Raw genomic sequence first — 21,865 nt, 5'->3', positions numbered from 1 at the left:
TCTCAACTCATCTCACTATTATTCACTACTATTCATCAATTTTAACTCATAAATTTCACTACTATTCACAACTCATCTCACTACTATTTATAATTCATCTCAACTCATCTTCGAATCCAAACGACACCTAAACTCACCGAAGGTTTGTCTCGATAGTGGTCTCAATAGATGTTTTTTTTATTTAATGGTTAAGAAATTTTTTTTTTAAATGATATTATGATTTTTTTTAAAATATATTTAAGGGTATAAAAAATATATGTAAAACATAAAAATAAAAAATAAAAAGGCTAAATAGCCTTCTCCAGAGAATTTGTCGTGTTACACCGACTCTAAAAAATAACAAAAAATCACAATAGAGCCGTTGGTTTTGTGACCTACATCAACGACCGTGGGTTTCTCTACACGAAGCCATGTGCCACTTTTCTATATTTTTTTTTTTAAAGAAAATTATTATCATTCATTCATCAAAAATTTTTTAGAATATTTCAATATTAAATATGACATCATAGACTAAAATAATACATTTGAAATTCTACCAGCACACTATTTTCTTTAGTGACTGGTTTGGTCTTCACTACTGCTGATACTTTCTACAAACAAACGTTCAAGAGACAGCACTGCCTAAATAGAGACTCAATCTCACTCTTCACAGAAGGAGATGACTCAACCTTTATAGACAAAAATATGAAAGACTAACTTTTTTATTTTATTTTAATTAACAATAAGGAAACTAAAAAGGAAAACAATAAGATATATGCAAAAAAAATAAAAGATTACAGTTTGAACTAACTCTGGTAGACTTTGGAATCTATGATGACATGTAAAGGTAACACGATTGTCTCTTTCTAACCACAAAGGTCAGATCTGAAAGAACTGGTGATGGCGAATTCGATGATCTGGCACGTGTGGCGAGAAGAGTTGTTGGGAGGGATGGAGCTTGAGGACCACACGCAGTGATTTTCGCAACTACCACTTTCCTTTGAACGATTTGCGGTTTGGGAGTCTGCTTAAATCGCCGTGTCTCTTGGGAGTTGTCGGAAAGCTATAAATCTATCATTTTCGACCTTGAAGGAAGCAAACTAAAACTAATTAAAAAGAACTACCTTGACAGACAAGGTGGGTGAGTGGCAGAAGGAGGGAAAGGAGATGAAGAAGGAGGAGAAGCTCTTTCGACGAACATCAGATCTGGAACCATTAGTTTTTTGAGAGAGAAAGGGAAGGAGTAGAATTTTTTTTTTCTTTTAATTTTATTTTAACATTTACTTTTGATTTGATGTGATTAAATTTAATAAAATATATTATTTTATTTAAAGTTGTCTAAAGTATTCGGATTCCCATTTGAATTGATATTGTTAAATAAAAAATAGTAGTCTTCTAGTTTTCCCCACGCGTGCTTTTTCTTTTTTTCAATTTAAGCATTTTTATTTTCTATAATTAATTTTGATATAATCTCTTCACTCAAACAAAATTCGTAAGGTTTCTTATCAAGTGAATAACCATCGTAGTATGTAGAGCAATGCTAAATTTGCGTCTAACAGTGAAATCTTCTTCGAAAATACCACAAATGCTTCCTTTGGTCTCTAGGTAGTCTTTCCATCCCCACGGAATACATTTATGCTCAACAACTATCATAGAAGTAAACGAGAGTGATAAGAATATGATAAATGTCTTTTAGCATGTAGAAATAGAAGATCACATGTACTTCAAAATATAATCATTGACACTCTTTTAAATTTAGTTACAGAGGTTTTTTTTTTTCAATTTATTTTCGAGATTGATTGAAATATAAGTTAAAAGTTAAATAAAATATTGTTAAAATATATTTTTTAATATTATTTTTATTTTAAAATTTAAAAAAGTTGAATTGTTTATTTTGGTGCGGGAATTTGAAAAAATTGTAATGATTAGGTGAGATGAATTGAAAAGTTTTATGAAAGTGAACGAGGCAATTGATTTAGCTATTTTCACGCATTTCGCAGGTTTATTTTACTATTAATTAAAAGTAGAAACATAGATCCAAAACATTTGCCATAGGAAAGACATTATTACTCTGTCCTGTTCAAAGCTTGTAAAGAAAGAAGTCCTAAAATTTCAACAACAAAGTGCGAATCTCCATAGGACCAAGCTCGACAACAAGAGTTGAGTGTCTGATCGGACCGCCTCTAATTGGGATAGGTTCCTGTCCCCCGTCTCCTTCAACTTTCCAAGCCATCCTCTTTATCTCTGACTTCTCTTGGTTTGCAGACAAGCTCATTTCCTTCACCTTTTTTATCTGAAATCGTTGCATTGAGATTTTAGACTATTACAACATGTCTCTAGCTAGAAGACCAGCCTTGAAAATTCAGATATTTTGTTCCAAAAAATTGTTCATTAATGAGATTTTTGTGCTTGTCTATGGATCTCAAGTATCCTTTGAAGATAAGGAGATGTTACATAGAGCACTAGGACGACTATATCATTTGTACCCTGGTAGTGGTGGAGAGAAGAATAGGACTGTTCATCTGGGTTTCGATCCGGGAACCCGGGTTTAAAATCCGGTACCCAGACCGGGTATACCCGGATTTTACTATGCAGGTACCGGCCCAGGTTTGTTCCAAGCTGGGAAAAAACCCAGCCCGGATAAACAGTCTTAGAGAAGAACACTGCAATAACACTTGGAAGAAGGCAGACATACCCTTTTTCCAGGAAACATCTTCTTCAATTCAACTTTGGCCAATCTTGAATACTCAGTATCTTCATCCACCTAGAGTTCACAACATGAAACAAATGGATAATAACTAATTATATGGCCCATTAAGGTGGTGAGGGAAGTAGTTTTAAATATCGGATATATCATGTCAATATATGACTTGGGAGAAGTCCCTGTTAAGTAATGTCACGTCTTAGGTAAACTTTGATTTGGTTCATTTCAATGGGGAGATGAAGCGTATGATACTTGTTATCTTTTACCTCATAAAGATGTGCCAGACGGAGGAGCACGCTTCCATTATCCAACACCTACAACGTTAGTTTTCGAGAGAGAAAGATTTAGGAATCAAACACTCGTATCTATTCTAAAATGAGAAAACACAGTCACCTGAAGAGTAATCAAAGCAACATTTAGAGGCAAGCTGTAGTGTGGATCAATGGCAGTTGCTTTTGTCAAATGAGATGCTTTCCAATCCTCCAACTTCTGAACAATTGATTGTAATATGAAGTTAGCAGCTATGATGATACTCTTTTAACTGCAATCAAGCCATACCTCATGCGTGAAAGCTAAAACAAAAGGTGAGTAAACTTCTTGGCCAGTTGTTCGGCGCCAGCGTGCGCCAGCCCCTATCTGGTTAATGCTTATATAATAATTACCCCGAACCTGGACGAAAGATATCAAACAGAGTAATAATCAGGAAATTTTTTTTTTTTTTTTTTTTTTTTGCTACAAATAATCAGGAAAATGATCATTCAAATAAGGCATTTTATATCTTTGAAGCAGATAATTATATTGCCATCAGTCTATTGCTCAAAAGTGCTTTTGGTGGCATGATTTCAGCAGGCCATGGGCCACTAGTACATACATATAATAACTACAAAATCAAGAACAGAAATAAGTGGATGGAAAGCATAATTAGTTGGAAAATTATTAGACCCCAAAAACTAAGAAGTGTAAAAGCTTATCACTCTAAGCTATCATTGACTAAAATTAGGTAAATTAGAAATGAAGCTTTCTAGGTATGTACATTAGTACATACATACATGCATGCATATAAAGTTCAAAATCGACACCAATTAAAGCAAGACTATTGTGGTTTATAAGCTATCTTACCGTTAATCCTTCAAGTTTATGGTTAACGCGCACAGTTTCATTCAATGCTTCACCCACTCCTCTAGCATCATCAAATCCCATCCTCCTTGCGTATAAAGAAAGGGCAATCAGCTTAACATGCCAACATTTGGATTAAATTTGATTTAAAACATATTTTAACCCATATGCCAAGCAACATAAAAATGGGGAGTTGAACCTATGGAGCATTAGCTCTACTTCTCCATCCTCAATGCTGGATCCACCAGTTGCACGGTCAACCAAGATTGAAAGTTCAAACTTCTTATCCATTGTGTAAATTCCAAGATTAAGCTGAAGAAGAAGAAGACTATTAAAAATTCTACACAACTCCATGAACCTAATATCACATCTAGTCAAGACAACTTCAAATCCAAGAGTTTAAGTTATTGATCTTTTAAATGCAGTTAGAAACCATGACTACATCTAGTCAAGATAATACAGCATAAAAAATATTTAAATCCAAGAGTTTTAGAAAAGTTCAAGATCTTGTGAATGCAATTAGATACCATGAGTCCATGACAACCTAATCTCATTTTGAACAGAGAAATATCAATAAGAATAACAATTTTATCATAAACAGGGGAAATATGTCCTTCAAGCTGAAGCATTGTACGATCAGGCTTTGGAAGCTCAAAACAGTTCAAATAGCCACTAAGGCAGTCAAAATTCAATGCTGGGTTTTCCCAATGCAATGAATGCATCACCACATCAAATTCCAATGTTGCTAGTGGTTTAACAATATATGTTCAATATCAGATAAATACTTAATAACATGATTACTGGATAATAGTTTCCTGCCACAGGTTGAGTAACTGAAAGCAGCCAATCTGCTCTATAATCACGGACCTGCAAAATCATGACCACGGCTTTCAAGTCAGGATTACAATAGTCATTCATTCATTGGGCATGAGACTCTCCCTCAAAGGGGGCAATACTTGTGATGTTTTACAATTACTGGTGCAGGGAACTTCAAAAAAAGGGGAACTAAGAGAATATATAGATTTTTTGTGAAAGGATGTTACTACAATGATAATACAGGTCTTTTCAACAAGTTACAACCATGTATCTTGGTTGATTTACTTTTGAGATACATATACCCATTTGCTAATTTCTCAAACACTTAATGGGATAGTCAACAGTTAACCTAATTTGGAAGCATGATCAGCCACCCGATCATGGGATTGAATTTTAACCCACGAGTTTACCAAAATCAAAGAAAATCTGCAAGAGCCTGGATCTAAATATTCCTACCTAACAAAAATAAAGGGAAAAAGATAGTAGTTATCCTCTGGTGACTCCTAACCCAAGGCAAGGTTGAGATATTCAGAAGCTTGTAACTGAAAGTAGTATGACAAGATAACTTTTCATGAAGGATTTCGGAGGTTTTGTTGTTCAAAGAGTTGTGTGAGACTAACCCGTTTTAGAAAGTCTCTTCCATTAGAATCAGTATAAAACACCTTGTCTGTAGCCATATCAGCTTTTATTCGCGTGATTATTTCTTTCCCAATGTCATCATCTTCCAAGGGAATTGGACCAATCTGCAAATAAAATTTGTCAAAGCCATTCAAATTGAGTTAGAGAGATCAGACTTGTTTAGTTTCTATCAATTGAACAGAGGGCATTAGTTGCCATGGTGTTTATAACATTTGAGATAGTTAAAATGTATTCAACTAAGATTACCGATTAAACAAAATGTATTCAACTAAGATAATAAATTTATCAAAAGAAACTAGGAAAAAAAGAAAAAGCCAGGTACTGTGACTCACAGTGAATTCAACTTCTGCGTGTTCTTTGTCTCTGTAAACTCTGGTAACCTTTAAAAAAAAAAAAAAAGGCAGAAAGCATGCCGTGTCAGGAAGATTGAAGTATATGAATAAAAAATAATGCTAACATTGTTAAGAGTGAATTATTGTATATGAGTCTCTTTTACAGGACCTTTAATATGGAGACTATGGTGGAAAGGTGAGTTTAACCTGCTATATCCCACATTGATATGCAATAATCACTCTAGTGTCCACATAATGAAGGGGATAATACATGACTAGAGCTGTAGTTACAGAGCCACATTGATATAAAACGATCATGCCAGTTTCCACATAATGAAGGAGATAATACATAAATAAAGCTGTAGTTACAGAGCCCAAGTGCTAGCTCAAAATGCAACTTGCTAAAGTACGGGTAGAAGTACAAGCACCATACATCTAAATAGACGTTTAAACAAATTGATGACCTGATAGATCCATGAATTAAACTGTTGGTGAACCTCGTCGAGTAGTGGGCCACGAACGACCTTCAAGGGCACCTGCATAGTATTAAAGATACTCTTAGAAAATATAGTGTTAACCATTCATAACAGATACTATCAATAGAGATTTGAAACTCAGTAGGCTGTCTTAAGAGACATAGTGCCAAAGATAAAGTAGAATAACATTACAGATAAATGTGGTGAACCCTAGTAGTAAGTAATTTGTTGATATAGGTTGACTAGATTATTAGGTGGGTTAATTACATCGAGTTTTGCTACACAACTTCCACCGCACTCCACACTCCACATTTTTTAAAATTTTTTAATTTTTTAAAATTTTTTTTGAGTGTATTCTTTTTAAATTATTTCAAATTTAAAAATTTATTATTCATATAATAAATATTTGATAAAAGAAAAAAAAATAAAAATTAAAAATATGTGGAGTGTGGAGTGTGAGGAGGTTGTGAAGATTTATTCAATTACATCCCCCCCCCCCCCCCCCCCCAAAAAAAAAAAAAAAAAAAAAAAAAACGAAGAAAGACTCCTCACTGTCACTAACCTCCTTAAACTTTGACTCGGTAAAACTCAATCCCATGAACTCTACCCACCAATTTCACTTATCTTCAAAATTTTGAGTTGGTATAACTCAGTCCCATGAACCACCACCTCATTTTCACTTACACCCCACCATTAACAACTATTATTTCAGAAAGTTAAGTGACATTGAGGGAGTATTTTGTGGGATAAAGTTGTGCCAAGCCAAAGTTTAGGAATGTAGGTGATAATGGATCATAGTTCACGAGACTGAGTTGTACTGAGTCAAAATGTAGGGGGTAAACCGTAAACGACAATGAGATGGTGGTTCTTGGGGTGAGGGTGGGGGAATGGAATTCACCATTACTTTTTTTAATACAATGGTCACAGTCCGCTAATAAGTGGGCAGACATTTGATGAGTATGTGAGTGAAAATGGGAAAAGAAAAAGGCTTACTGCTCTTGAAACAATATTTTGAGGGGACCCCTTGGGCCGAAATATATATGCACCAGATGCCTGCAAGATAGGTCATATAACTGGCATATCAGTAAGCACTGCACACCGTCACAAAGTGGGCCCTAATCCGAGCAGAAAAATTGCGAACCTGGCCATCATCTCTTGAACTAGAACCATACCAGAGATAACTCTGCTGCACTGGTAAATGGACCTGGTCACAACAATCATTTCTTTCAGTTTAGTTTATATAGCCTCCATATCATCTCTGTTAGTAGAATGGACAAACAAAGTCTATTTAGGTGGAACAAGGTACACCCAAAAGAAAGTGAACAATCTATCAGCGCTAAACCAGCATATTGCAAGGCAAATAAGATACCAACTTCCGGATATAGTGATGTGAAATTGAATATGTGGATCATCATGAGCAATCACCTGTGGGTAATGCTAAAACAATAATCTTGCAGCGAGAACAGGCCGGCTCAAGGGGTAGGCAACTAAGGCCACTGCCTAAGGCCTCCCCACCTTGATTAGGCCCCCAATAGAAAAAAAAAAATTATTATGACCTTAAAAAATAAACTATAGAAAAAATATTAGTTAGCATAAAAAGATGGAAATTTTTTTGCCTAAAATAAAATCAATCTTAAATGGTAAAATTGGGTTAAAAAAAAATATTAAATTTAGAAGTTTTACTAAAAAAAATCTTACTCAAAATGTACAAAATTTTCAGACAATAGTGAAATTGAAATAGAAGTAGCAAAATGATGATATATTACTCTTGAATATTTTATAAAATATGATTTTTATTTTGATATCGATGGCCTTATTTGTTTTCAAAATGAAGTATTAAAAGAAGTATATATATGAATAAGGGATAATACTCTATTTACAGAAAAATTAGATTCTCTTTCAAATTGTTATAGTACTTATAGATATTATTAATGAAAACAATATTAATATTTTTTTTGCATCTCATAAATTTTCAATAAAATTTTATTATTTAATATTTAAATATTATTATCATTTTTAAATTAAAGCGTTATGTGTTGGAGTGAGCTGTAAAATGGGGAACAAATCAGACTAATTATAGGAATTCTTTCATTGCAAAATCCTGTCCTTAAAGGGTCAACCATTATGTCTAGCCTTAGATTTTGTATATCCTAGAATAGCTTCATCTTGTATCTATATATACTCTTGTACGCTGTTATGAATATATTGAAAAAGGAAAAGTTTTGACATGGTATCAGAGCAGGATCCTAGGATCTTTGCTCCATACATCAACTAACCAGAAGCTCTAGTATTCCGCAACCATGGCAGAGTCCATTCTTGATGATTGGACAACCAAAATGACAGAGGCCTTAACCAGAGTCCAGACCTCCTCTCACACCCCATCTGATTCTTCGATTGTTCCCATTGGCATTAAGTTGGATGGTTCTAACTATGCCTTATGGTCCCAGGTTGTCGAGATGTATATCTCTGGCAAAGACAAACTTGGGTATATTAATGGCGACTTCCCACAAGCTCTTGAAACAGATCCATCCTTCCGAAAATGGCGGACTGAAAATGCCATCGTCAAAGGATGGTTGATCAACTCGATGGAGCCCTCCCTGATCGGAAATTTCATTCAATTCCAAACTGCAAAACAGGTTTGAGATTCTATTGCCAGAACTTACTTTGATGGGACTAATACATCCCAAGTATATGATCTTCGGCGTCGCGTAACTCATATGAGACAAACTGGTGTATCCATTGAAAAATATTACACTGATCTTCAAGGTCTATGGCGTGAAATTGATTTTCGTCGTCCTAACCCGATGAAATGTGCAATTGATATTCAGAAATATAACTCCATTTTACAGGAAGAAAGAGTCTCTGTCTTCCTTGATGGCTTGGATGACCGGCTGGATAATATTCGAAGTGATGTACTTCAGTTACAACCTTTTCCTACAGTTGAGCAGGCCCACGCCCATGTTCGGCGAGAAGATATTCGGCAAACTATTATGACATCTAGTGGAGACAGTGCCTCTGGTGCAGTTATGGTGTCTAAAGGTTTCAAACCGAGGAAGGTGAACCCAACCTCCAAATATAAGCCTCAATCTGATGAAGGAAAATGCACACATTGTGGCAACATGAAACATACCCGTGAGACTTGTTTCAAGTTACATGGGTATCCTGATTGGTGGAGTGATTTTCAGGCACGGAAAAAACGTGAGGGGCTGGCATAAATGAAGGCACAGGCAGAGCAGCTATAGTCAATACTGAACCACAATTTTCCCTTACTGCGCAACTCGAATCCACAAATAATTTCGCACCACTCAACAATGAAGGTAACTGTGGACAAGTGTGTGTTACATCTTAATCTCGGGATGATGGTATGTGGATTATAGACTCCGGGGCTACCGATCACATGACTTTTGATTCCCATGATTTTTTGCAGATCACTCAACCCAGAAGAACTCGCATTGCAAATGCTAATGGAGTTCAATATCCAGTTACAGGGGCTGGAACAGTTGCCTTATCCTCCTCCCTTTCATTATCTCATACTTTACTTGTTCCTTCTTTGTCAAATAAACTGCTATCTGTCAGTCAAGTTACAACAGACCTTAATTGTGTGGTACTAAAAAGAGGGGACTATACTACATGGATGATTTCAGTTCAGGAAGAGCCAATCACATACACCATGCAACTAGTGACAAAGAAAGGCAAATTTGGCTTCTGCACAATCGATTGGGACACCCTTCTTTTGGATACTTGAAACATCTATTCCCAGCTTTATTCTCTACTTTACAGCCCTTGGATTTTAAGTGTGAGACATGCATTGTAGCCAAAAGTCATAGTCCCTTATCCTGTACGCCAAACCAAACGGGATATACCTTTTTCTTTAATACACTCAGATGTATGGGGACCGTCCCCAGTACCTACTCCTTCTGGTATTAGGTGGTTTGTAATTTTTGTTGATGATTGCACTCGAATGACTTGGTTGTATTTGCTTAAACGAAAAGAAGAAGTTTTTGGCATTTTTCAATCGTTCCATGTTATGGTCCAAACACAATTTTCCACCAAGATCAAGACCTTCCATACTGACAATGGAGGTGAATTTGTCAATAAAAAATTCCAAACTTACTTCCAAACCCATGGCCTCATCCATGAAACTTCATGCTCCCAGACACCTCAACAAAACGGCACTGCCGAAAGGAAGAACCGACATATCTTAGAGACAGCATGGGCTTTATTGATTGGAGCACATGTACCTCATCGGCACTGGGATGATGTTGTGGCCACAACAGTGTATCTACTCAATCGAATGCCTTCTAAAGTCTTAAACTTTAAGACTCCTTTATAGATTCTCTCGAGCCATGTTTCTTTGCCCACTGTCTTAATGCTTTCCCCACGGCTGTTTGGTTGTGTTGCATTTGTTCATCTCCATAAGAACCAACGTACAAAGTTGGATCTTGTGCAATCCGATTTCTTTTCTTGGCATATGCTCTGCATAAGAAAGGGTATTGGTGCTATGACCCCATCACCAACCGTACTTACATCACCATGGATGTCACATTTCTTGAATCAGAAACCTTCTTCCCATCACCAACAACCACATCATCTCTTCAAGGGGAGCCTCGAAATGAAGAGTTGAATTGGTTGGCAACTGCATGGCCAGAATTTGCATACAACTCAGAACAAGAACAACTCAGAGCAGCCTAATGATGGAAACACCGAGACAAGGCTGCATGTCAAGAGCTCTCCAATGGTGGATATGAATGAACCAATTGAGTTTGAAGGTGTGGAATCTCATGAAGCTCTTGCAGTTGCAAGTGACGTAGTTATACCAGTTGAGTCTGAAAATGTGGAATGTAATGAAACCGAAGGCTCTTTTCCTGAGAATGAAGTTCCCCACTCTTTAGTACCTGAAGGCCCTCTCCTGAGAATATCACTGGGGTAAGTTTTCCTACCATTTCCTCTCCCACTAATACTTTGAATGCAACTGTGCAATATGTATTACCTGACAGACACAATCGGGGCAAACCACCAAGCCGATACTCTCCAGAAGTGGAAGATAGACGATCCAAATATCCTATTGCCAACTATGTGTCTACTCACAGGCTATCCAAACCTCTCAAGACCTTTGCACATCAACTATCCTCAGACTCTATTCCCAGGAATGTTGAAAAGGCACTCTCTGATCCAAGATGGGGTCAAGCGATAAAGGAGGAATTAGAGGCATTGCAGAAAAATGACACTTGGAGGCTAGTTTCACTGCCTGAAGGAAAGAAGGCAGTAGGGTGCAAATGGGTCTTCTCCATTAAATACAATGCTGATGGATCACTTGACCGGTACAAAGCGAGAATCGTGGCAAAGGGAAATACACAGACATATGGTGTCGATTATCAAGAAACTTTCTCGCCAGTGGCAAAGCTAAACACTGTTAGAGTTTTGTTATCTCTTGCAGCAAATTTAGATTGGCCATTACACCAGTTTGATATAAAGAACGCTTTCTTCCATGGCAATCTAGAAGAGGAAGTTTTCATGGACCTTCCACCAGGGTACTTGGCAACTTCAGGAAACAACGTTGTATGCAAACTACAAAAAGCCTTATACGGGTTGAAACAGTCACCCCGTGCATGGTTTGGTCAACTCAGTGCAGCATGAAAAGATATGGCTTTCAACAAAGTAACGCGGACCACACTCTCTTCCTAAAGCACCAATCTGGAAAAGTGACAGTATTGATTGTCTATGGAGACGACATGATCATTATGGGTAATGACAGAGAAGAGATTTCTAGACTCCAAGAACATCTATCAACTGAATTCGAAATGAAGAACCTAGGAGGACTCAAGTACTTCCTGGGGATTGAAATGTCTAGATCGAGACGAGGCATATTTTTATCTCAGAGAAAATATATATTAGACTTGTTGTCCGAAGTAGGGTTACTGGAATGTAAACCAGCCGATACTCCCATTATTCAAAATCACAAACTTGGGGAATATATTGACCAAGTGCCTACTGACAAAGAGAGGTATCAGCGGATAGTTGGCAAGCTCATCTACTTGTCACATACTTGACCGGATATAGCTTACGCTGTGAGTGTGGTGAGCCAATTCATGCACTGTCAGATCACATGAATGCAGTAACTAGAATACTACGGTACTTAAAGTCTTCTCCTGGAAAAGGGCTAATGTTTTCCAAAAATAATCATTTGAAGGTTGATGGCTACACCGACACTGACTGGGTAGGAAATATTTCAGACAGGAAGTCAACCTCAGGCTATTTCACGTTCGTAGGAGGCAATCTTGTTACATGGAGGAGCAAAAAACATAAAGTGGTAGCATTATCTAGTGCTGAAGCAGAATGCCGAGGAATGGCCAAGGGCCTATGTGAACTTCTCTGGCTTAAGAGGTTGCTCACCGAGATAGGCTTTGCTCCCAACTCTAAAATGACATCTCTCATAATCCTATCCAACATGATCGGACCAAGCATGTTGAGGTCGATCGTCACTTCATTAAACAGAACCTTGAAGAGAAAATTATTCGATTCCCATTTGTCAAGTCTGAAGACCAGTTAGCGGATGTACTCACGAAAGCCGTATCTAGCAGAAATTTTTACATCTCACTTGACAAGTTGGGCATTAGAGACATCTATGCACCAACTTGAGGGGGAGTGTTGGAGTGAGCTGTAAAATGGGGAACAAATCAGACTAATTATAGGAATTCTTTCATTGCAAAATCCCGTCCTTAAAGGGTCAACCATTATGTCTAGCCTTAGATTTCGTATATCCTAGAATAGCTTCATCTTGTATCTATATATACTCTTGTACGCTGTTATGAATATATTGAAAAAGGAAAAGTTTTGACATTATGTACTTAATAGTCGCCTTAGGCCACAAAATATATTGAGCCGCCCCTGAGCGAGAAAGATGGTTACAACCTTCAAAATCAGCAGTAACAATCTCGAATCAGTAAAAATGTTTGAACCAAGGGAAAGCCAGGTCAGCATGTGAACTGCAATGCTCCCCTCAACAAATCCATCTCCTTATCTAAACCAAGGGATCAAATTGCATATTTGTATCAGCGACAAAATTAATTGTCTGCATACATGTTATCTTACTCCTCTTTATTGACTGTCTATAAAGCTTAATAAATATAGTCAATTATGATGCCACAACAATCTTTCGTTTACATCATTTGGTCCACTTTTTTAATACATAACAACTGGTTCAACCAATAGTAATATCAAAGCTACCATCTGTGAAATACGAAAAACTTACCCCTGTTTTAATATTATAAATACTTTTGAGTTGTCCAGAAGTTAAAGAAAAGGACATCTTCAGATTTCCAGGTCCAATTTCAACAGTCTCTTTCTGTGGACTGTCCATCATGGAGAGAAATCCATTTTTGCTTTTCCCTACACCATGCCAAAGTGCAAATAAAAGAAGATTAAATAAAACATGTTACTGTGCAGTATCAGTAGCATATGGTTTGGCACCAATACATTTTAGATATGCTTAATAAAAATCAACAATAGTAGTAACGTTCACAGTATTAAATAACCAAACTTAGACAATAGAAATAAAGGGAATTAGAGAAAATTATAAAACATAAAAAAGGTAAAGAGAAATCAAGTGGCACTCAAGAATACGCAGCGGCTAGAAGGAGAAAAGAACTCAAACACCTACCTTTGAAAGTTGCTTTAGAAACGAAATACGTGTTCCAACCAAGTGGTGGCACTGACGCTTGAAAGAGAAGCCAGTACTTCGGGACTTGCTTCGATGTTTTCCCCAAGTAGGCCCTTGTATAGAAGTTTCTTAAGTTGCCTGTAACATTATCTAAACCTACATATTGTGCCTCAATGGTATTGCCTGAAGAATCTTGCACAACAAGATTGGCGCTATTAACCTGATAGTTATTGTGAACTTTCAGACCTTACTGGAGGAATTACCTTATCTATTAGCACATATACAGGATGGAAAGTGGAGCCAATTTCCATACCAAACGTTCAGGATTTGCATTTCAATAAAGCATGCATACAGTTAAATTGGATATATCAACATCCTAGCCAGTTAACAGTGTAAACATTCAATTATTTCAAGTACGCACACTTCAAAGAGATGAAAAGAACTAGTCTGTAATAGATATTTAAAATTTTCGGACTTGGAAGCGAGATTCATATTCTTATGATATATCCTTTGAGGATGTTATTATTTTGTCTTGACATTGGGTTTTCTCTCTTGTATACTTGAAAGGTAAATTGGTGGTGGCTCGATGTGTTTTGAAGAAGTTTACAAGAAGATTTACTCACCGGTATCTTAATAACATCAGTACGTTTCCATCCAAGAGGATTATATGCCACTATAACCTGAACTTAACAATTCAGAAAATATGAGTAGATGTCCCAACAAAAGATTATGCTAAACCAAAGTTAGAATGATATAAAAAAATACCAAACTACTCCTTCTGGAATATCTTTCTCTGTTGGTGGGCAAAAGCTGATATTGAGCAATGGACACTATTCAAAATTAAAGAAAAAGATGAGGATTAGGGGCGAGCAACCCGATTGATTTTGCACATATAACAATTAAAAAATGACGGAAAATTCTATAACGAAAATAAAATCATTCAATAAAAATAGCACCAAAATTGCTATGAAAAGCATTGGAGCTTTACCTGACTAAATTTAACTGCCATCACTTTATGCTGATCTTTTGATTTGTTGTTAACCAGGAATGACAGAGCAGTATTTACAACAGCTTCTGCCTATGAAAAGTTATAGCAGTTTTTAAGGATACCATAGGTCAGATTTATCATACAATAATAACAACGGTGCATGAAGACTAAAAAAACTCAGATGGTACAATCAAATGAAGATTAACTGCCTACCTCAGAGGCTCCAATAGCCAAGCGTTTTGCATAGTCATTTGTTGTATGTTGTTTAGCAGTGCCAGTGATGGCATCATGATGTTGTGCAATTCCTAAAGCATCTCCCAGGATAAAAGTGTTAGGACCATTGGATCTCTTTCCAGCCAAAAATTCAAGTTGTCTTGCTGCCTATTTTGCAAAAGAGGAAATTTTCTTCATTTGTGTTTGTAATCCAAAAAATTAAGAGAAACTATACCCTAATGTTGACAGAAGAAGCCAACCTCTCTCTGCATGGCACACATCTCTGTGTTCCTAATAGAGTTCTAGGAATCTAGAGAATCTTAGTTAACAGACTTTTGTGAGTGAATCACTAGCCAGATAGAATCAGCATCTTCCAGATGGTTGCATAAGATGCTAGGTCCTTAGTCTCCAGCATATCAAGTGTATAAAAATGGAAGAAAAGATAAACTCTCTATCTTATCCTAATTCAAAATAACCAGCAAGGCAGATTTAGACTGATGTCATGACTCATACCAAGTAATATCCACTCAACACTCGGACATATCGCTTCAAGGCTGGGCGACTGGTGAAAAAGCCAGTCCAATAAGAATTTGCCTCATCTGCATACCTGTCAGCAAGCACTAGGCAAGCTTACTAACACAATGGGTAAATTTGAAAAATGTTGCTTCCTCAAACGAAAGTAGGAGGAAAGGAATGAGGAATTACGGGAAATAGTCATCAGTTTTCAGTGGCCATGATTCATTTGCTGCATTTTTCGCATCAGTATAGATAGATGGAGTAGAATACAAGGCATTAACTTGACTCTCCTGTGAAAATTAGACACAATTGTAAATCCATTATTTAGAATTAAGAAAAGAACACTAAATGATTGAAAAGGAAAAATGGGGAAATAAAAAAATAAAAAAAAAATCAAAAGCTCATCTCTTATTTTGAAAAGCCAATAAAAGAAGCATAAAATTTTAATAGTACGACTAGAATTAAAGAGGAGTGAGAAGAAGTGAAAATTTTTTATGAGTTGAAAATGTAATGACTAGCTGAGAGAATTAAACAAAGAAAATATAATTTAGATGGATGTATCACCCTGTAAAGAAAACACTTTCTTTAGGAATCAGGTTTGGAAATCAGAGTACCTTCCAAACCACCAACTGAAATGTCTCACCAATTGGCATACCTCCTAAAAAAAAAGCTTCAGTTCGGAAGATGAATTCCAAGAACAATCTAACTCCATCGTTCATATTCATCTACTTATTGTGTATTTCATGTTGAAAGTCACTATCATGGTGATATCTAGTAATGTATCTAGGTTATGCAAATATCAAGAAATTTGCACATAAACTGTCACACTTCTTGAAAATCATTGTCCAAAGTGGAGCATTTCATCAGAAAAGTTTTGATGGTCAAGGAAACTATGTAGTATAGACTAGAGAATAGGGAGACAAGCAAGCCTCGCCATAGAAAAGGGCTATTTCGAGGATGAAACCAAAAGTGAATAAGGTCAGATGCTGAAACATTATAATCAATTGTCAGTAAATACATTGATTTTCCCATGAAAACTCTACCTTGTTAACATAGTGAATCAATTTGTCCATTTGCTTAAACCAAGTCTCAGCATATTGGTACTGAAAATCATCACCCATTGTCCACATGATATGGTTTGTCCGAGTCACATCTGCCTGCATAGAACAGGTATTTAAAGTAATTGTTATATGCTTCAGTCTCCTTATATAACTCATTGAAGTGCATTCTTATGAGGAGCACTAAGACAACATGATAAATTTAGAAGAAACAAAAGACAGCTAAGAGTTTACTTGTTTTATTGCAGCATTAATGAAATCATTAACCCGTTGTTCAATATTGTAGTCATATAGTAAAGGATCATCCTGCAATTCCAATGTGTACCAGATTAAGGTGATACACTCGACAAGAATATCAGACATCCAGCCATGTTTAGAAAAGTTAATCTTTTGTGAAATATATGAACCTGAACGGGCAAAAATCCCTCATCTTTCACTTCAAAATGGAAGCCATCTGGGGGACTATAATGAGCAGGAAAGGCATTGGCAAATATCTGCAAGGACCCACACAAGTGAATGGTGAGATCAATAGACCTTTTCAAAAAAAGAATGACAAGTGCTGCTATTGCAATACCAAACCTGAGATGCAGAACCAAAAGTTTTGGAAGCACGCCATATGACTTCAAGAGATTTGTCATTCTTCCGTTTTGCTCTGTCTTGATAATCTATCCTTGCAAAATGTACAGAATCGAATCCTAGCTACAGGGAAATGTAACAATCAAACTGTATCAGATCTTAGCTATTATCAAAGAAAATAAAGCTTTTAAAGCATAGCTTATCCAGATGATGTTGGTTACAGCAGGGAAAATTGGAAAAGTCTACAATGAAAGATTGAAATTATGGTAGTTGCAAAAAAGGTGAAAAAATACATTCGTTGATAAAAATAAAAAGAAATTAAATCAAGTTAATGAAGCATGCTCACGAACATTATAATGTTTATACATTAGTAAATTATCACTCTGAAATAACGTACTTCAGCCCCAAGTAGGTAAGCTTGCACAGCAGAGTGTCCAAATGGATCAATTTGCCACCCAGCACGAGGAGTTTTGTTGAACTGCTCCTTAATCAATTGATGACCTAGAGTTGTTTGGTCAATCATGTCTATGTAATGGCATGTTGCTTCATCATGCATACACCACCCACCATTTCTAAAGATCGAATCAAAGATGTTTATCATTCATTAAAGTGCAATAAAAATTGAACACCCCTCTCTCTCTCTAAAACACACAAGTGCACTATACACGCTGCTTGCTGATAGCTTACATGAATTCGAACCGTCCAGCATCTACAAGTTTCCTTACTACTCCTTGTGTTTCCACACTTTGCTGTACCCACCATCGGTTGAAAAAAGCCTATCATTCATGCTAAACTCTGTTAGTAAACAAAGATGCGAAAACATCAATTTGGTAGTGAAAAAAAAAAAAGGAAACGGATGGCATTTCTATGAATTTAAGAGTTCAATTACGAATTTCCTTGAGAATATTTCATATTTAAAGCATTAGTAACAAAATTTAAAATTAATCACCAGCCAGTTGCCTACAAGAGTTATGTTATTTACGCGCATGGTGTGTAACACGCCACTTACTGCTGTACCCATTATATTCACAAAATGAGTTGAAGTACCAACACTTTTTATATAAGCTGATTTGGCAAGCTTCACATCATCGATGTGGTTTGTGTGCTAATAAAAAGACTTACAAATACATTTATTCTTACCTACAAATTATATATTACTTGATACTTAGACCTGATTTGGATAGCGAGTTGAGATGAGATGAGATGAGATGAAAGTTAAATAAAATATTATTAGAATATAATTTTTTAATATAATTTTTATTTTAAGATTTAAAAAAGTTGAATTATTTATTGTATTTTGTTTGAAAGTTTGGGAAAGTTGTAATGATTAGATGAGATGGTTTCATTAAACAAACCAGGCCACGCACATTAGTCAATTCTACAAAATAAAAACCAACTCCCTTGCATTTTACAGGGAAAAAATTAACCCTCGATATAAATGCTATCACATATTTAACTCATTAATCACAACACTAAAAGAAAAATGTTATATACTCTCGTATAATTCCTATATTATTGGATTATGCACATTATCCATCAACCCTCAAATTTATTATCTCAAATAATAAGAGCTGATGTAATGGTTGATAGACAATGTCACAGCAACACAGTAATATATAGCATAACTTGAACTCAAAACTAATCCAATTAAGTTGCATCTTATATATCAGCATGAAAAATTCTATTCATCCCCACACACCACATTTTTTATTTTTTTTTTCTTATCAAATATCAAATGTATGGTATATGGATGATGAGTAAAAAATTCAAAATAAATTTAAGAAGAATAAAATAAAAATTTAAAATTAAAGAATTTAAAAAAAAAAAAGTGTTGTGTGGTGAGTAGCAAAGCGAAAGCCTTACCATCTCCGCAAACACAAACTTCCTATTTGGATTACGGAGCAAAGCACCCACAACCGAGTCAAGCACATTCTCCACACACGCTCCCTACACCAACATCACACACAACACCATAAAATTCGCCTTATATTCCAAAATCACATCCTATATACTATATACATGTGTGTTACATAATTTAAGACCTGGATACTGTTATTCGATCCAACAAAGTACTGATCGATTGTCTTCAACCATCCGACGTCGTCATGGGAATGCGCAACCAAATGAACATTCAATTTGCCTTGCACAACACCAGCTCCAGTGTTGTACTTCACGTAAGCGCCACTAACTGTTCCATACAAACAAAGAAAAAGAGACCCACAAAGAAAAGCCGAAGCTAAACCAGCTAGCTTTCCCATTTCCCAGAAAAAAGCATTAACAGGAATATTTCTCCCAAAAACCAAATTGCCTCCACTGGGTTGTTTTGCAGTGCCACCGTTTGATTTTATTTATAGGAGCCCGAAAGTTGAGATGGTGAAGTTCGAGGAATAGACAAAGTTGGGCCCCATGGTTTCTCGCCCATGGAATTGGCTGCCCAGCCAAGGGGGTAAATTTGGGGTTTCTGTGAGGGATCTTCCGTACAGTAAAGGTCGATGAATGGGACTCCATTGCTGGGTTGGCCAAGGCCATTGAAGGAGTGAAAAAATGCCGACACTTTTAAACAGCAGTTGAAAGCTTTGTAAATTTTGGTGATGGTCGTGCTTATAACTATGAGAAACTTTGGCCGTTCGATGAGATTGATCAACGGTGAACTCGTATGTACTTTAATTACGTGAAGAATTTAGAGATTGGTCAAAGTGCAAAGGATACATGTGTGTAATTCAAGTGCACGTGCGCTTAATTGGATTTAAATGACGTGTACTGCTTACAGTCATGTCGATGAGTATGGTAGAGTGATTTCGAAAAAGAGTGAAATTTAATATTAAAAAATTAATTTTTTTATATAAATTTTATATTTATTATTTTTTTAAAATAATTATACGACGTGTACTATTATTTGTCTTAAATGAAACGGTCCAACAAAAGGTGGAAAAAGCAATGTTCGGATAAAGAAAGATTTTTCTTTTGAAAAAGATGTGTTGTGTCAATTTGCACAATTATTACGTGAACAGCTTTATTTATTGTCGAGTGTACAGCTTCCAATTGCTGAAGAGCCGGCCCTAAATATTTTTAGAGAGAGACTACCTTTTCTCTATAAAACCAAACCGAAAATCACCTCAGAGGGTACCCCAGATGCAGTTTTTTTTAAGTGTTTAATTTTTTAATAAGTGTTTTGGTTTTATTTTTATTTTTTGGACAAAGCATAGAGAAGTGGTGTTTGATATTTTTTGGTGGTCAGTGACCACCACGCATCTTATTATGGGATTCTTAAGCTACTGATCTTTCATATTGACGAAGATTTCGTCAAAATAAACGACGCGTGATCTATACGTGCAGATCAAAGTGCGTGCGTGCATGCGTGACTTCCACACACCATCATACAAAGGGCTCTGTCTCCATGCACTATCATACAAAGAGCTCTATTTTTACCATGCACGGCGTTTCTATTAATCTACTTAAAATATGGCACATCAATTAGTAATTAAAGATAATAAAATACAAAATGAAAAATAGCATTGTTATAATGTTAATTGTACGTCGTTTAATTATACATGGAAAACCAACACAAACAACGGTAAATGCTTAATCAATATTAGAGGATGTACATTATGTGCAAAGTCTTTCTTACTCTACGTCATGAAGTTCAAATTGGAATTGTAGAAAATACAGTTAGTCCTATTCATTAAACTTGATCTTATTTCTTACCTGTTTTATGAATGAATTCCTAAAGAGGACTGTTACATTTACAAAAAAATTACACAAAAATAATCATACAAATTGATATGATTTCATCTAATCTGTTAGATCTACTTTATAATAAAAATAACTTTACAATCTGACAAATCACATCAAACTATATCACTTTGTGTAATTAATTTTATGTAATCACTTTGTGACTAAATTATTTCTCATTACCGAATAGCTATTCGGGTCATTGCATATTGAAAGGGGTTTAATCCCCTTCTCTTTTTGTAAGCCCACTGGACAGCCTTTTGGGCCTAAGCCCAAGCCTAGGTTAACAAGTCATAATCCGAGGATTCAGCCTACTAAAATAATATGGTGATATCCACTCTACAATCTCGAATGAGTCGTCATTTGTTAACCGTTCCGAAAGGCATGGGAAGTTAATATAACTATCTTGTCACTTGAATTTCAAATGAGAGATTAAGCAGTTACTACACCTGAAAGGGAGCACTATGGGTTCTATTTATACCCTCCCAAGTATGAGAATGAGATCATCTTCTACTTGCTAAGAGATCCCTATTATTTTTTTTATCTAGTCATCAGAAGCGTTTTTGTGCACCTCCAAACCCCTTCACCCTTTGGTTGCAAGTGATTGCATACGTATCAATATAAAACACGTACATATCATTTTGACAAATGAAATGACTAAAATAACCCATATTTCATCTATGCATATAATCAGTTCAATACAAATACATATTTAGAGATGATAAGAATTCTCTTTACAATTAGTGAAATGGAGAATGGTTAGGCCTTTTCTTTTGCATCGAGAAAGCCACTTCAGAAAATAAAAAATAAAATTGGTATTTTATTAATTGTAAAATGGTAGGAATTGAGCATTATTACCATTTACAATCTGTGGAAACTCTTATGCTTCGTCACTTTCCCAGCAATTCAAACCAATTTTCTGACTGCCAAGAAAAAAGTAAACCTATTTTCCGACAGCTAGCTAAGAAAAAAACAAACCTATTTTATAACAAAAAAAAAAAAAAAAAAAATCAAAGTTTATAGATATATAGACGTGACAACTCATATCAGTTGTAGTTTA

At 35.8% G+C, this 21,865-nt stretch overlaps 1 protein-coding gene across 1 annotated transcript; it reads right to left on the bottom strand.

The window, feature by feature from the left end:
* Window positions 1-1,953: 1,953 nt before the first annotated feature.
* Window positions 1,954-19,574, bottom strand: LOC121262463 (alpha-mannosidase-like). The gene is made up of 29 exons (XM_041164945.1): window positions 19,116-19,574; window positions 18,937-19,020; window positions 17,761-17,849; window positions 17,471-17,645; window positions 17,077-17,196; window positions 16,905-16,991; window positions 16,732-16,803; window positions 16,483-16,596; window positions 15,629-15,729; window positions 15,437-15,530; window positions 14,924-15,091; window positions 14,711-14,800; window positions 14,493-14,552; window positions 14,346-14,402; window positions 13,723-13,942; window positions 13,315-13,451; window positions 7,204-7,266; window positions 7,056-7,115; window positions 6,051-6,122; window positions 5,587-5,634; window positions 5,236-5,358; window positions 4,601-4,666; window positions 3,999-4,111; window positions 3,803-3,887; window positions 3,242-3,352; window positions 3,077-3,172; window positions 2,950-2,997; window positions 2,675-2,743; window positions 1,954-2,272 (listed from the first exon to the last, which is right to left on the bottom strand). Exons 1-29 carry the CDS (start codon window positions 19,329-19,331, stop codon window positions 2,084-2,086), a joined length of 3,027 nt encoding a protein of 1,008 aa, XP_041020879.1. The 5' UTR covers window positions 19,332-19,574; the 3' UTR covers window positions 1,954-2,083.
* Window positions 19,575-21,865: the final 2,291 nt, after the last annotated feature.

Source organism: Juglans microcarpa x Juglans regia, chromosome 4S (genome assembly GCF_004785595.1).
Source record: "Juglans microcarpa x Juglans regia isolate MS1-56 chromosome 4S, Jm3101_v1.0, whole genome shotgun sequence".
Classification (NCBI taxonomy): domain Eukaryota; kingdom Viridiplantae; phylum Streptophyta; class Magnoliopsida; order Fagales; family Juglandaceae; genus Juglans; species Juglans microcarpa x Juglans regia.
The sequence above is the reverse complement of the archived record's forward strand: the minus strand, read 5'-3'. Positions and strand labels throughout refer to the sequence as shown.

Coding starts and splice junctions, on each gene's coding strand:
- LOC121262463 (XM_041164945.1), bottom strand. CDS start 19,331: ATGGGAAAGCTAGCTGGTTTAGCTTCGGCTTTTCTTTGTGGGTCTCTT. Junction 17,850..18,936: donor AGTTTGTGTTTGCGGAGATG/GTAAGGCTTTCG, acceptor CATGAATGATAG/GCTTTTTTCAACCGATGGTG. Junction 14,801..14,923: donor TGGCTATTGGAGCCTCTGAG/GTAGGCAGTTAA, acceptor AACTTTTCATAG/GCAGAAGCTGTTGTAAATAC.